The following is a 16,622-nucleotide window of genomic DNA, read 5'->3' on the forward strand; positions in this document are numbered from 1 at the left end:
CGGACACAAAATTGCTCCGTGCTGTCTCCCTGGAGCGTTTGTGCCCTGAAGCAGCAATGAATTGATGGTACAAATTATTAAAAAGTATGACAGTCCCAGTTTCTCTCTCTGTCTCTCGCCACACACACACACACACACACACAAATGCACACACTTTCCAATGTTCAATGAGATCTTGGCAGTGACATACGGGAGTGTTTTTTATTTCACTCTCTCATCCTAGCCATCACTCACCACTATACCAGAGAGGATCTTGAAAGGCTCCCTTATTTGAAGACCCATCACAATAGATTAGGCAGGTTACCAAAACTGCCAAATGTTTCAGGTGCTGTCAAAGACGATTACGACTCTCGAGAAGATGGGATTTATTAGGGTCTGTTTTTCAGAAAGCAAAGTGCTCGTCCTGCAACTCCGGCTTGCTTCGATCTTCAAAATGAAACAGAACGGCATCCCTTTGAGCTTCCACGCACTCCCTGCTCTCTTTGGAATGACTGAATAAATTAGCCATCTCCAATAAAGATGGGCACGTTACCAAAAAAACACAAAAAACCAAAAAAAAATCGAAACGAACATAAAAAGACAGCTGGAAAGTAAAAACAAACAGAGAGTGAGCCTTAGAAGCTCACTGATTCCATGATATTGCAAGGGAGTTTCTTAAGGACATAAGAAGAGCCCTGCTGGATCAGACCTGGGGTCCATCTATTACAGCACTCTGTTCATACAGTGGCCAACCAGTTGTTGGCCAGGAACACATGGGCATTTACAGCAAAAAAATGACAAAACAGATGTTCTGACTGTGACAGTATTGGCCAAAACACAGTTGTTGTGTGGTATTACTTGCCTGGATTTTCTTTCTGGTAAACTGTAAGATATACACACATACACACACACACACACACACACACACACACACACACACACACACAGAAGACTGAACAAAGAGCAGCTACAAAGAAGTTACAGAATCAAACCAAGTTATCTTCCCCACTCCAAAATACAGAGTAACTCTACAATGTTATTCTGTCTGAAATCCGTGGGCAACTAAACCCATCTGAGTACACAGTCTGCATTCACCAAGGAGCATTTAATTCTGGACATTGCCAAACTGGTTCGAAGCAAGTGTTTAAGTAAGCAAAGTCAGTTTTGTGACGTCCCTTCAGTTGCACAAGAGCTGTCCTCATTGTAATATTACCCATTAGCAAAAAGTGCATCAAAGTAAGTGGCAGGATATAGTTTTGATTCTATAGAACACATTTTCTGTATAACACATCATTGATGCGTCTTCTGTTCAAATGCTTTCTATACATACTCAAGACTAGGGATGTACGGATTTTGTTTAATCTGTTCCGTCCCTGTTTCATGGATTGTCAGGCGTCTTTCACTTCGACGTCCGCTCAGTGATGTAATCAATCAGAATTTTTGTAGGAAAATTTCATTCTGTTTGCACTAATTTGCAATGTGTGCAAATTTGCACTTACGAATTAGTTCATGCAAATTTGCACAAATGTTGCCAAAAGTGAGGGTGGGGGAAAGTGCAAATCTCCAAAAAAATATGCATTTTCACAATTCTGCCTATTGGGGGCGGGGGGAAACATGCATTTTTGCTTATAGGGTTTTTTTCCCCATCGTATTTTTGTGTGACTCAATTTGTGGGCAATTCTGGAAAGTAAAAAGCAAAACAAAATCCACAGTTTGGAAGCCTGTGGAATCTGTGCATTTTGTGGGGGGAAACACAGTCAGTTGGAGAATTCATGTTTGATTCACAGAAATCCAAACTCATCTGAATCGATTGTGGATTTCTTCAACATCCTGAGTCAACTATGATAGTTGTCTCTGCCCAAGTCTTTATTACCAGCTTTCAGAAAATCCCGTTTAGCACCTCCAACAATCCAAAATTAAAAATGGAAACGTGTCCCCTCTCTTGGACAACTTTTCAAGGGATGAAAAGTAGCTGGAGCTAGGAAGAGTATCCAGAACAGAATTGAGATTTCTGCTTCTTGACTGCAGTACCAAGAACTGGATACTTCTGTCTTTTGGGGAGAGATACCAGAAGTAAACCTAACTGTAAATCAGTGTAGAGGGTGTCAATTAGCAAGAGACAAGGGATAAAGAAAAATATACAGATATTAAACTACCTCCATGTTCTAGAGAAGGAAAAACTATAACCTGACCATTGACATTTCTATGTACAAGGATAGTTTTGCATCGAGGGTCATTTGCATTGGCACCTTTCCCCCTCCCCCTGCAATCGGAGGTGGTACAAGCCAGGCACAGCCTAACCGCCTCATCTGCTGTTTGTGGCAGCCTAGAGATGGACAGCAAGGGTGGTGCAATCACTCTTCACATTGCTTTAAAAAACCAAATAATTATTGCTGTTACTGTGTTACCCCACTTGATGGGCAGATGAAACTCCATTGCTTCATTCAACGCAGGCTTCCCCGACCTGGTGCCCTCCACTTGCCTTGGACTTCAATTCCCATTAACCCCAGCCAGCATGGTCAATGGCCAGGGATGATGGGAATTGTAGTCCACAACATCTGGGCGACGTGGGGGAAGGCTAACTTAACTTCTAGGTGAGCAAGTCGTTTTTCCACAGAGCCACTATGAGAATGGACTCGATTGCATACTTCCTTTGTTGTACCAATTACAACAACAGGAGAGGCAAAACAGCCACTCTCTAGGCCAGATTTGACTGGAAGGCTGCCAGCTGCTGAAGCCTATCATGGCTAGAACATTAGATGATTTGGGCATGACAACAGACAAGTCAATTCTACTCAACATCACATGCAGGAATATGAGAGGCAGCAGGAGTGGTGGGGTAGGAGAAAGATGAAAAGGATTAGTCTTACCTCTTTCTGTGTCATACAGATATACAAACTTTTCCCAGTTGTAATAAGTCAGAAGGCTCAAGATGGCTCCTTTCAGAGCTGGCCGCATCTGAATGACAAACTGCACATCAGCATCAGTTGGGAAGCTGGGCGTGATGAAAGATGTGTGCAGCGCCCCACAAAAGGACGTCAGCGTGTTCATCGACATCTGGTCGTAGAATCCAAAGATGGCATAGACTCCCCTGGAAAACTGTGAACAGACTAAGGAACAGAAGAACGACCCTGTTACAAATGAGGGAGGGCCAAGAAGAGTGATTGCAACACATTGATAAACAAGAAAAAGTTGCAACGGTGATTATCTAACAAGGAAGCAAGTAGAAATCATCTTCATCTAATAAGTCCAATCGGATAAGACAAGTAACAATTTGCTTTGTTACTAAACCAAAAAGAGCATGAAATTCTAGATGGGTTTGGTCTAGTAAACCAAACCCATACGTTTGGTTTACTAGAATTTCTCGATTGTTGTTGTTTTAACCCAGGCTGCAAAACAGATAGATGAAATTTATAAACTCTGGTTGATGACGTATGTGGATGTTCAGGCTTTGTGCATTCAATTTTGAAGATCTGAGTTGTGCTTTCTGAAAGACTGTTTACAAATCTTCATCGGTGTTCGGAAACCAACCATTCCCTAGTAATGATATATTTTACAGTGCAAGATACATAGAGAAATAATTGCATGAGATAGAGGCTACAACCTCTGCAGTAAATAGACGGGGTTGCATTCTCAAATACCATTCCCAAAGCATTCATTAGTTCCACAAATCATAATATTTAGAATCTCTAACACCTACTGAAGCAATTTCAGATGGGAGGGGGAGAGATTCTCCACAATAGCTCATTGACATGCCATCAGAGCCGTCCCCTTAAATAGCTATTCGGTAGGGGGTTGGGAACCACTTTTCAGTGCCATCCACAGGAAAATCAGATGCAAAAATATAGATAAAAATCATAAAGAACATCAGGTTTTTATTCTAGAGAGGTCATTGTGAATAGGGATAAAACAGAAGGGGACAGAAATATATTCGGAAGCGACAAGGTATGCTGGATAGTGAGTAGATATCTACCTGACTGGTGCAAGGAATAAAGAAATGAAAAAAAGAGGGGGAAATGTTAGCAGTCACAGCAGCAGAAAAGAAGATACAAAATCAACTAGAATACTACCCCTCCGGATCTGACAAGATCATTAAATCCATTGATATATATATGCCAGAAGGGGGAAAATATGGGTAAACAAAAACGAAACGAAACAACACACACACACACACACACACACACGAATAAACTAGCTTCCAGGCAAAATAGAAGCAGAATGGGAAAAGAAAATTGTGTGGAAGGGGGGAATACCATTATCTACTGCTGTTATGTAGGGTGCATAGCTCACTGGTAGAGTGCATACATCGCATGCGTAAGAGTTCTGAGCATTTACAGTCGAAAATCTCAGTTATTTGTTGCTATGTCAAATAACTCTGCTGCTGTTATAACTAAATTATTGATATGTACTGCTTGATGTTTGTGTTTTAATGTTTGAGCACAAAAGTGCCTCCTCCTCCTCCTCCTCCTCCTCCTCCTCCTCCTCCTCCTCCTGTCTTAGGACAGTGCACAATAAAATCATCAAAGCACTAAGAGCCAGTGTGGTGCAGTGGTTAGAGTGACTTGGGAGATTCAGGATTAGTCCCCACTTGGCCATGATCCTCCCTGGGTGACTTTGAGCCAGTCACTGACTCTCAGCTTAACCTACCTCACAGGGTTGTTGTGAGGATGAAATGGAGAGGAGGAGGAGCATGTGAGCCGCCTTGGGTTCTTTGCAAGAGGAAAAAGGTGGGATATAAATATAACAATAATTTTTAAAAATACATAAATTAAATTAACACCACTACTAAAAAGTCACTGGCCTCTGTCACACATACATGTCACATTAAAAAGAATAGGATTCTCTCAAGATGGGTTGTAGAATAGATTATATGAATTGTGATTACTGCAAGGAACACTTCTGGTTTACTTAGAAAACCAGTTCTGATGTTAATCAGAATGAATGTCTAGAAAAAGCAAAGCAAAATCCACATGAACGTTAACTTTAGAACGGGAAGAACTGAAGAAAAAGCCAGTGAGTGCTAAAGATACCATATTCACAAGGCTGTTCTCAGAGATGAATTGGCATTGCTGTATTTGGTCTCGCTCTTCACCCTGCTATACATAGAATTCCCATTGATTTTTATATGCTTTATTTTCACTTGCGTGAATAAAATGCAAAGTGACCCTCCACTTGCTTCCCCAACCCAGTCCTCCAAGTAGTAGTTCAGAAAGAGAGAGAGAGAGAGAGAGAGAAAACCCACCATTAATGCATTTCCCATCTCTATTTGGACCACGTCGTGGGCAGAATGGGAAACACATAAATGGGTTGTTAAATAAGCAATTTTGGTAAGTCATGATGGCGCAATCAGTAATAAAACATTCTTTAATGAAATTCTGGCTTTGGCAGGCTCATGTCCTTAATAATGGCGGCTTCTTAGAAATGCTTTCCTTTTTTATTCACTTATCTTTAATATTTATTTTAGAGGGTTATTAAAAAACACACACCTACAAAACAAGGACACTGATCATTTTTATGTTCCACAGCAGAACAGAATGTCCTTTTTTCCAGTGCGGTGTAGAGAACTCCATGATTCGGTATGCACAGAGGTTTCCTCCTATTTGCTGCTGCTCAGGGAGGTTGAATGTCTTTGAATTCCATTTGGGAGAATTCCATTGGCATTTCATTGGTGGGTAGGGCCAAAATGGGTGGGGGCAAAACATCAAAGATGCAAACACAGTATAGCTTAAGGGAGCATTCACTGGCTTTGACCCAACACGCTAGCCCATGATGGCTTATTTTCAGGAACAAACCATGGTGCGTTACTGTGTTGTCTGTGGAATGTTTGCCTCCCTGATGGTGAGTTATTTCCCCTAAACGAGCCACCCTATGAACCCGTGGTCTGTAGTAAGGGTTATTATACCTATGGCGGTTTAGCGTGTTGTCTGTGGCACCAGTGTGGCTTACAGAGATTGCCCAAAGACCTGCATGGCGAGAGCAGCCAAAAATGCTGACACCACTCTGCTCCACTAAAGCGATTTCTATTCTGGCTGCAAAGGAGGCTGGGATGCCTGCCCAGCTGGGAGGGAGCACTATAAAAGTAGGAGGGATGAGGGGGGCATACGTGTGGGTGAAATGATCAACTCTATGTAGCTTGTTTGCCTGATGGTCTGACAGGAGCACAGCAAGTTGCTTGCATAACCATCGACCCAGTGTCACTTGTCATCAACCATGGGTTAGCATGACATGTGAAACCAGCCATTGTCTGGGCCGTAGGATACTGGGGATTTCCCCATCCTGGGTCAGAGACAGTGCTCTGACCTTGAAAGGGGCATTGGAGATACACCCTTCATCTCCCACTCATAACAACCAGCTCAGAAAATAATTGCACCAACTGCCCTCTGAGTTTGGAAAAGCAACCTTGGAGAGTGAGAAAAGGGAGCAGGGAGGTAAGGAGGGGGAGGAGACTGGAGAGGCCAGGATATAAGCCATCCTGAAGTCTCTCCAGCCTCCTTTCTTCTCACTTTGCTAGATGGGCAAAAAAGCCCATTTAGTGAAAAATGTAGAGCAGGAGGTCAGGGAGACAAAGATTGTCTCTGCTGCTGCTCCCATCCTGAAATAGATGATGGGACACCCCTGAGTTTGGGGCTCCCGATCATCCAGAGATTTAGGACTGCTCTCTAAATCTCTTAATGCCAGTCACTAAGTATTAAAACAACCAAATTACAAGTAAAGGTATTTAGTCAATAGAGCTGAGTGATACAAAGGCATTTAAAAAAGAAAAGAAAAATGGCAAAATGCAAGTCCTTTACCCTAGCTGCATTTCGGCTTTTCCAGCTGCTGCTTCCTCATGCTCTCATTCTTTCTGGTCCCTCACTGTTTTATACTCTCTTCCCCCAAAACAATGCTGTTTCAATCTTGAAGAAATGAAACTTAACTCAGGAAGTGCAACTTAATTGAGAGATGAATCTTAACCAGAGAAATGAAATACCCCTCCAAACATAATAACCCAGGCCTCCAACCCTGACCTTTTTACTTTGCCTCTGTAGGCCTCAAGCCTTAATATATAGTTATAAATTAATAACTCAATTATTTGACGAGAGAGAGAGAGAGAGGTGACTGGTAAAAAAAACACCCAGTTGTTAATTTACTTAAACTCCTGGATTATAAAGTAACACAGGTTTTCAACTGACTGATCAGCCTGATATGTCCATCAGCCATCTCATATTCGATCATAAAGAATTTCCTGGGACTGGACAATCTGCAGAATCACCTTCTCCCAAATTGACCTGCCCAACTGGTTAAGACCTGCTGCAGTGAGCATTTTTCAGGGATCCCTGATGGCACCTGCAAAAGTTACATGGGTGATGACAGGGGACAGGGTCTTCTCTGTGGTAGTGCCCATTTGAGGAATACTTTCCCCAGAGAGATTCAATGGCCACCATCTTTTATTATTTAGCTAACAAACAAAAACAGACTCGCTTGCCTGGGTCTTTGGCAAATGAGTATGCTGTTTATTCTGCCGACGTATTGTCATTTCATTCTATTGTACTTTCGTCTGCAATTTATTATTGCTGTTGGTTTTCATTGTTGATGTAAGCCGCCTTGGGGGGGGGAGGCATTGTGGCAGAACAGCAAGATATAATTATTTTCAATAAATTAAAGCGCATTGCAAAAGAGAATTGAGATGGTATAAACAGAGTGACATTGCTTACTGGGATTGGTTTGCAATTGTATTCTGGAGTTCTGCTCACATAGCCAACATTTATATGGAACCTGAACCATGATGCTGTCTTTAGTCTAGTTGACTGCCTGGGAAGCTAAACATTATGCAGGAGGTTTATTTTAGGGAGGGGGAAAACTCATGCATGAAATTGGTACTTTCATCTGTAACCTGCCAAATTTGAACAAAAGCTCACTCTCTCTTTCCCAGCTCCTTCCCTCCCTGTTTTAGGACTTTGAGGGATGCTTCATGCATTTTCAAAGTCACAGCTCTGTTTTGTTTACTCAGCCTAAACTGGGTAGTTGGGGTTGCCCTGGCCCCTGAAAAGGTGTGTGTGTGTGTGTGTGCATGGGGAACTGTTTTTAAAACACAATTTTCACTTTTGTTCAGGTATCATCAAAATGTAAATGCTACGGCTTTAAAAATAACCTCAGAATAAGCACAGATGGAACCTTTATAAACCCTGCAGTTGTTTAATAATATTCCCTATGATTTGATAGATTGGCTATCAGTCTAGCTATACAGTCTGATAATTCACGGACAAGGCTCAGTAGCAGAGCACATGCTTTACATGAAGAAGGCTCCTGCTACAATTCTTGACATCTCCAGGTAGGACTGAAAAATGCCCATATGAATAATTCCCACATACCTTATTCCTATATGTGGGGCAGCTGCCAGTCAGTGAGTAGGAACACATATAACATTAAAGCCACATGTTAGCACTATGAGGATGAGGCACAGCGAGCCAGCTGCAGGGAGGAGATTTGGAACATTGGATTCTGTTCTAAACTAACCACTGTTTAGCATTACATCCAAACTCTAAACTGTGGCTAATCGTAACTGTGGTTGGCTGAACGCCCCCCCCCCCCCCCGGCTATTTAAACTATAATTTGATGTTGGGTTGTTTCAACAAACCATAGTTAAGATCAACCACAGTTCCTTGAGTTTGGATTATGGATGGACAAGTCTGTCAATTTCAGTTTCTCATTTTTCCAATCTTAAATTTGATTTATCCCTTTAAAAAAAATAAAAAACCTTCTCATGAAAATAACCTGTAAATAGAAAGATGTCAGGGAGAAGGGAGAGTCTTCTCCTTGACATGCTAAGTTTCTACTTACAGGGTGTACTTTTCAATACTGGGAAACATTCAAACCTCTGGAATCTCACATTTGCTGTAGGCTGCAGCCAGATCTCATTTTTCCAAAGAGCAGCACCATTGGAGCTCAGTTTACCAGAATACTCTCTGTGTCTTTGTCCTGAAAACACTATACTTACTCTATTTTTAAAACATGCGAGTCCAGAATTTCAAAAAGATATTCCCTGTCAATGGAATATCAGACAGATTGCCTTAGTTAGATGTAAGCATAATCTGTGAGAGTTTTACAGAAATCCAAAATGGAGGTTTAAGGATTAGAGTGGATTAAAAGAGAGATTTTGCCAGGCTATTAATTAATATTTTTGAAAAGAAATATTTGCTTGAGCTTACTTCACCTTTCCTCTGCAAGACCTTTCAGACAGTGAAAACCGTGGTGTGTTTTTTTAAAGGGAGATATATGAAAATCCCCAGTGCTTTTGTATCTGCGGATGCCAGATGGTTGAGAATACCACATATATATATATAATATGTGTAACTTATGTTACACAGTAAGTTATGTGAAGTTCCAAGGGAAAAAAATAATTGAAGAAAAGCTTCTTTCAACAAACTATAGTTCAGATGAACCACAGTTCCTTGGGTGGGGTTTAGGGATAGATGAGTGTTTTCCCCCAAAGGCATATGAGAACATGCATACATATATATATATTTAAAAATGCATTAATCAATAGCAGAAGAAGGCAAACATTTTAAATATGTGAACAATTGATTCATGCCTTTGGATAAATACACATGAAAATATGGACAGATTTTCATGTGAATAAGCTCACAATCAGATATGGAGTTGAGTCAGAATGAGCTTCAAGACGGAATTTGGAGAACTTCAGGGGGGCTCCAGTTTTGCTTATTTGCACATTCTTAGTCTAAATGTGCATGCATACGTATAAAGTAGCATAGGAGGATTTTATGCAGATTCATGTGCTATGGCTCTGGGCCCCCAATCTATGCAACACACCTGCTTAGCCCACCTCACAAGAATGTGGTGAAGATAAAATGGGATACGGATCCCATGTATTGCTGACCTCAGCTCCATGGAGGAAGGATAAGCTACAAATGAACTAAAAGGATCTATAACATCTCCCTAGAATGTTTGCAATACTAGTTTCAGGGTCTCTGGTGTGCACACAATGGCCACGTCTCCAAGATTCTTGCAATTGCCAAGGGCAAGTGGTAATTTATTAGCTTGTATTAATGAAGCAAAAGCTGAAATTCTCCCAATTTTTGTAAAGAGTTGCTGGGTCAGATAAAATTGCTCACTTGGCCAGATGTTGCTCTATTCCTCATTTACACACCTGGTGATTTCTCTCTGGGCTGCATTATTAATCCTTTTCTTTTCTTCTTTTCTTTTTGAACCCAACTGCAGTGTACACCATATGCCAGATCAATACTTTAAATAATAAGCAAACAGTTAAACAGGAGTTTTATAGCATAAAGGGAGGGTGTAGGGAAGGAAAGAAAAATCAATTGGCACCTGCTGGGCTGGGGATCTAATATACTACCGTAAGCTTATTTCCATTAAAAGAATACTTAGACACAATGTTGTGTCTCACATTCATGAATCAATTCTGGAATATCTACTGCAAGGGTCCAATTCCAGAGGGAGCTATTGTTTAACTTCCCTCGCACATTCAAATGCTATAGAAAGCTGCTGCCAGGCTCCGGTTTATGAAATGCACCTTTGGTTAATGGCTTCGTTGCTGATGAGCAGAAATTAAGACTTCCCTTTCAAAAAAGAAGTAGCGCGTGATTTCATCATGAAGTCAGCGAAGGAAAAGGGCAGCAAATCAAGGTTAGGTTTCAACAGATGCTGTCAGCAGTGCATTCTTTATCAGCTCTGCCTTGGATTGCAAACCCACTTGAGACCAATTAAAGGTAAAACTTTACATTTTAAGAAATGCAGGGCAGCTGTTTTCAGTGGCAGTTCCTCATAACATATAGCCCCGTCCTATGCGTTCACATTTTCTTTGGATCTAGCCTTGCTCACCTGACTCCCAATTTTTATTTAATGGAAGATTTTATAAATAGATGTAGATAATTATTACTGGGAGGGTGGCATGCTTCAAAGCAAAATGCTGCCCTGTTGCACCATCTTTATTTGGATTCACTGTTTAGCTCCTTCCTATCTTTCCTCTCTCATCTCACACTATTGCCCCGCTCGTGCTCTTCGCTCCTCTGATGCCATGTTTCTCACCTGCCCAAGGGTCTCTACTTCCCTTGCTCGGCTTCGTCCATTTTCTTCTGCTGCCCCTTACGCCTGGAACGCTCTTCCAGAACATTTGAGAACTACAAGTTCAATTGCAGCTTTTAAAGCTCAGCTAAAAACTTTTCTTTTTCCTAAAGCTTTTAAAACTTGATTTTGTCCTGACTTTATACTGCTAGTTTTACCCTACCCTGTGCCTGTTTGGTGCATTCTCTTCCCCTCCTTATCGTTTTATTATGATTTTATTAGAATGTAAGCCTATGCGGCAGGGTCTTGCTATTTACCGTTTTACTCTGTACAGCACCATGTACATTGATGGTGCTATATAAATAAATAAATAATAATAATAATAATAATAATAATTTAAAAGTTTTGTGCTTTGGATCTCAGATCCCACCTCACGTTTTCATCTCACTAATTTGCCTCCTAGGAAATCAGTGTTTTGTGACCACGCCTACCCATAGCAGCCATCTTATGCATGAGCAAAGCCCCCAATTAGGCAGTCATTTTGTGACAACACCCATAGCACTCCCTCAAAATCCCAAATGTGTCCACCAACCCCAAAGTTTAGTTCAATGAGGGATAGTGGAGGAGGAGGAGGATGTTGTGTAAAGGACCCACAAACTTCCACAAGTGAGCAAACCCAGGCAACTAATAAAAGCCTTGTGTACAAATGCTCTAGGGCTTATGACTCCCTGAATAGGATGGCCACTTATGCATTGCCAAAAAACAAGCAAACAAAAAGCAAAGGAAAGGCATCAATCAAAAAAGAGGGCAAAAGAGGACATGGATTTGCATAAAATCTGCATATCTTAATGTCTATGCATGAATGAATGCAAACTTAGAAACAGTAATTATAATTTAAATAACACTACAGTGCATTGTGACCTATGTTCCTGCCAGCTCAGTTTGCTGTCCAGGTGCTAACTGTTGGTAAAGGGCAGCTTGAAGGCCTCTCTACTCTGTACACTCATGGTCCTTTATTTTATTTATTTATTTATTTCATTTATATACCACCCCATAGCCGAAGCTCTCTGGGTGGTTTACAAAAGTTAAAAACAATGAACAATTTAAAACCACCAAAAGTATAAAAAACAACATCCATTTAAAACAACTATTCTCGGGTCAGTTAAAAACTCAGCATATGCTGTTAAATGCTGTTAAATGCTTGGGATAACAATGTTGGTGCCAGGCAAGCCTCATTAGGGAGATCATTTCATAATTGGGGGGCCACCACTGAGAAGGCCCTCTTCCTTGTTGCCATCTTCCGAGCTTCCCTCAGAGTAGGCACTCGGAGGAGGACCTTAAATGTTGAGTGTAGTGTACGGGTAGGTTCATGTTGGGATAGGCGTTCCATCAGGTATGGTGGTCCCAAGATGTGTAAGGCTTTATAGGTTAAAACCAGCATTTTGAGTTATTTGTTCATTTGATTAGTACTCCACCTTTCTACCAAGAAAAATGACACTCAAGGTGGCTAAAACAAGTGTTTAAACCAGATTTGGACTGGAAAACCCTTCAACTAGATAGCTGTCATGTGACAGCTCTTCAAACAGAAGATATCTTCAAATGGAGTACAATGCTCTGGCAGACCTAGAGGAATGTCATCTGCAAAAGAGGTACCTGGCCACCCTTCTCTCCAAACAAGTGTGGCACAGCCCAATTCACTTCTCAAATTTCTCTCTGTTGGAAAGAATCCCAAGCCTCTTACCAGCACACACACACACACCACAATCCAAGATTTGAATCATCAGCTTGAAAATTCTTCTCAGAAAATGGTGAGTAAATGAATCCAGTCCAGATGCCCCATTTCTTGTATTGCTCATATTAGTAAGCTTCCCCTACTGTACAACCTAATCTTGATGCATGAGGTTGAAGCTGAGGAGATTTGTCAATACTATAGGCCATAAGACAATGTACCCAAAATGACGCCATGGAACAAAACAGCTAGTCAATAAGATCATTGGGAAGGGAAGAGGGAGAAACACTCATCAGAAAACGAAGGCCTCAGCTAGCAGTCTAGAGAGACGGAGGGGTGAAAATCCTGTGATATTTTTATCGTGAGATCTCTCCCTCTGTTCACACGTGGCACGTGACGACCTCAGAGGGAGTGGTGTTGCACCCACCATTTTGTTTTTGTTTTAGGGAGACAGGAGAGCATGACTGCTCATGCGCAAAAGGTAAGTCCTTTTTTTTAAAAAAAAAAAATCCCCACTCACCCCACCCCACCCCTGATGGGCGCAAAGCACCTGAGGAGCTCTGCGCCCCATGCGCGGGACCTGGCTCCTTGCGAGGAACTGCGAGGAGCCAGGACAAACTGTGATGCCCGGCCACACGTTCCACGGTCTCGGGCTCATCCCGAGACCATGGGAAAAATGGGCCTAAAGTGGAGGGCGAGATCCCGGGGCAAGGGAGGGATCATGCCTCCCTGATCCTGGGATCCCCTGTGCGTCATGTGGATGCACAGGGACAATCCTGGGGATCGCCCCGGGATAAAGCCCCATCTTGCTAAGGCCTAAGAACATATGTGTGTGCAAATTTTTGGCATAGGAGGCAGCAGCATTTCTATCACCAATGGAGAACAAGGCAGGATCTGCACTACTGCTTTATAACAGTTTATAATGGTATTGACAACTGTTGGGGCCCAGGACATATTCCATGTGACGTTTTCAAACTGCTTTCAAAGTGTTTCATCCTGCTTTGTGTAGGTCTGGCCCAAGACTTCGAACTTTTGTTGATTTCACCAGTGCTCCTTCCCAAGCAACAGATGGTCCAAATCAGCCTTACTCTGGATGCTTCCAGAGGTGCCAGACTATAAATCTCGCCATCCCCACTGGCCATGCTTCCTGGGGATTATAGGGATTGTAGTCCAACACATTTGGAAGCAGCAAGGTTTGGGGAAGGCAGTTCCAGATGCTGTATTCATTACCAAAAAATCTCACTGCATCAGAGGGATCTTCTCCTACAGAAGGACTTAAGGACAATCCATCCTTCTTTAAAAGTGTTAACAGCAACAACAAAACCCCACACACTTTCAAAGGAAGAAGAAAAGATTTTTGAATGTAAATTATGCCTAATCAGTATTTATCAAGCTCAGTTAATTGGCACAGAACAAAAGAGATGTCTGGCGCACTGCTGAGCAATGAGCAAGCCAAAAACTAGGAGGGAGTCTGCACAATGAGCTTCTGATTGCAAAAAAAGAAGAAAAGGAAGAAAAGGGGGAGTCATAACTGCTTTCTAAATACATCTCACCTTTTTCAGAAGAGGCAGAGCATAAATCTGCCAAGTCTGTGCACACATGAGGATGCACATATACAAAAGATGCTCCATTCTACAGTGGGAAGAATTTTGCCCTTGAACCTGGCAGAACTGGAAAGAATTTTTCTTTCAACCAAGGCAGTCAGTGGATGGCCTTAGGAATTTCTCTTTCCCTGTCTAATTCACCTCACCGTACTATTGTGAGGCATACAAGTCATGATAACATAGTCAAACAGGTTGCTGGTTATGGACCAGAGTTCAAATCTTGCCTCAGTCAGGACATAGCTAGACATAAGGTTTATCCCTGGATCGTCCAGGGCTCAAACCTGTTCATCTAGGTGACACACAGGGGATCCAGTGCTCAGGCAGGGGCGAACCCTGGATGATCCCAGGATAAACCTTAGGTCTAGCTGTGGGCCCCAGTTACTGGGTGTTTACAGAGTGGCCGAGTAGGATACAGTGGGAGAAATCTAGGTACATTGCCCTGAATTCATGGATGTAACGATTTTGATAAATCTGCTCTCCCTGTGATTTGTGGATTGGCAGGCATCTTTCATTCCATCATCTGTTCACTGATGGAATCAGATTCTTTGTCAAAAATTTCATTTCTTTGCAAATTAGCATTAGCGCAAGTGAAATGTGCATTAGCTGCTGGGGAACTTGGGTAGGAGGGTGCTGTTGCACCATGTCCTGCTTGTGGGTCCCTGGTCAACAGCTGGTTGGCCGCTGTGTGAACAGAGCGTTGGACTAGATGGACCCTTGGTCTGATCCAGCAGGGCTCTTCTGATGTTCTTATGAGCACTTGCACAAATCCCCTACAAAATAAAAACAAAAACAAAACAGTCTGCAAGTCTACAGAATCAGTCTGATTTGGAAAAAGCCGAAGTGGACCCATTTTGGCTAGAATCCTGTCGGCACTCACCAGCTGAGTGCACTTTTGGAGGGACTCACTTTTCATAGTCAAAGGGTTTAGGGGTGCAAAAACAAGAATGCTGTCACTAACTGTGGCCTTAGATAGACCTAAGGTTTATCCCGGGATCGTCCCGGGGTCATCCCTGTTCATGTAAATGACACACAGGAGATCCCGGGAGCAGACAGGGATGATCCCAGGATGATCCCGGGATAAACCTTAGGTCTAGCTAAGGCCTGAGTTTTGCTTTTAAAGCAAAACTGAAACATATTCCATGCAGGTGGCACATTGGGCAAATTCTAGCTTATCCCACTTCGCTTGAACTTCACAATGTTATGGAAGCTCTTTTCTTCCCCAAACCTACTTGCAAGCTAGTTGAGCAGTTCATTTCTGATGTGTGTTATGTTTCAGCATCTCTGACTTGGCAAACTGGGCAAGAGCAGCTTCACAGGTAGATTAGCAGATTAACTGAAGTGTCTCTTCAAACAAGGAGTGACATGAGACCTCATTCCTCAGGAAGTACCAGTTCCACGAACAGAAAGGTTTCCTTATTTTTCTTTTCTTTTGCAGCTATTGTCACCTTCTTTAATCTCTGTTGAGGAATCCATGCTCCCCCTCTTCTTAGTCAACCAGCATGTTATCAGTCAATGCAAACCTTTCTATAGACAATATTGCTGGGCACAGTTAATGCATCTGAAATGAACTGAACTTAATTCTTTTTTAAAAAAATAAATAAATAAATGTAATGATTGTGAAAGGGATTGATCTGACAGAGTTGACTGTGGTGGTATGGAGAGAGAGAGGGAACTCCATTCTGTCTGCCTTTGGCCCCCTGAACAGCAAGGGGGTTCATCTTCACCCCACGGTGGCTACGAATTTGTGCTGCATTGGTTATATGATGAAGCTGTGCACACAAAAGGTCAGGGACTTACTCTGACTTGTTACGCTGGAGCAAGGACACTGCAGCGCTTCTGAAATCCAACCTCGCTCAGGCAACGCTCGTGGGGGCCTTCCAGGCAGATGGTGACCAATGATTGATCATTGGAAGCTGGGCAGGGGATGGGCCTGAAGAGTTGTTTGGCTGCTGGAAAGTCCATGATGCCCCTGGAATCAAGTTTAACTGCTGCCACCCTGCAGCTTTCAGGGCGGCAAAGAGCTTACAAAAGAACCTTCTGAATTTGTACGCATCCATAGCCGTTCTCCATACGCACCCATTTGTGGTATTGTGTTAGACTTGTGTCAAAAGAATAAACTGGTTTTTCAGCCCCAGGAGCCAAAGGATAATAAAGCCTGTGCTTATTAAAAAGCAAGGGAGGCAACTGGGAAGAGAGCAATCAGAAGGCAATCAGTTCACGCACGGATGCAATCAAGCCCAATATTTCAAGAAGGCTTTGTGTCTCTGCAACATAATACCCCCACCCCC

At 42.3% G+C, this 16,622-nt stretch overlaps 1 protein-coding gene across 5 annotated transcripts in view; it reads right to left on the minus strand.

The window, feature by feature from the left end:
- The window catches only part of GRIA3 (glutamate ionotropic receptor AMPA type subunit 3), a 199,442-nt gene that overhangs the window by 143,285 nt on the left and 39,535 nt on the right, over positions 1-16,622 (minus strand). For all 5 annotated transcript variants that reach the window (XM_063141934.1, XM_063141933.1, XM_063141931.1 and 2 more), the window contains exon 3: positions 2,850-3,089. In XM_063141934.1, the coding sequence (XP_062998004.1) occupies positions 2,850-3,089 (240 nt within the window). The remainder of the gene's footprint in view (positions 1-2,849; positions 3,090-16,622) is intronic.

The sequence above is a fragment of the Elgaria multicarinata genome, chromosome 15, assembly GCF_023053635.1.
Source record: "Elgaria multicarinata webbii isolate HBS135686 ecotype San Diego chromosome 15, rElgMul1.1.pri, whole genome shotgun sequence".
Lineage (NCBI taxonomy): Eukaryota > Metazoa > Chordata > Lepidosauria > Squamata > Anguidae > Elgaria > Elgaria multicarinata.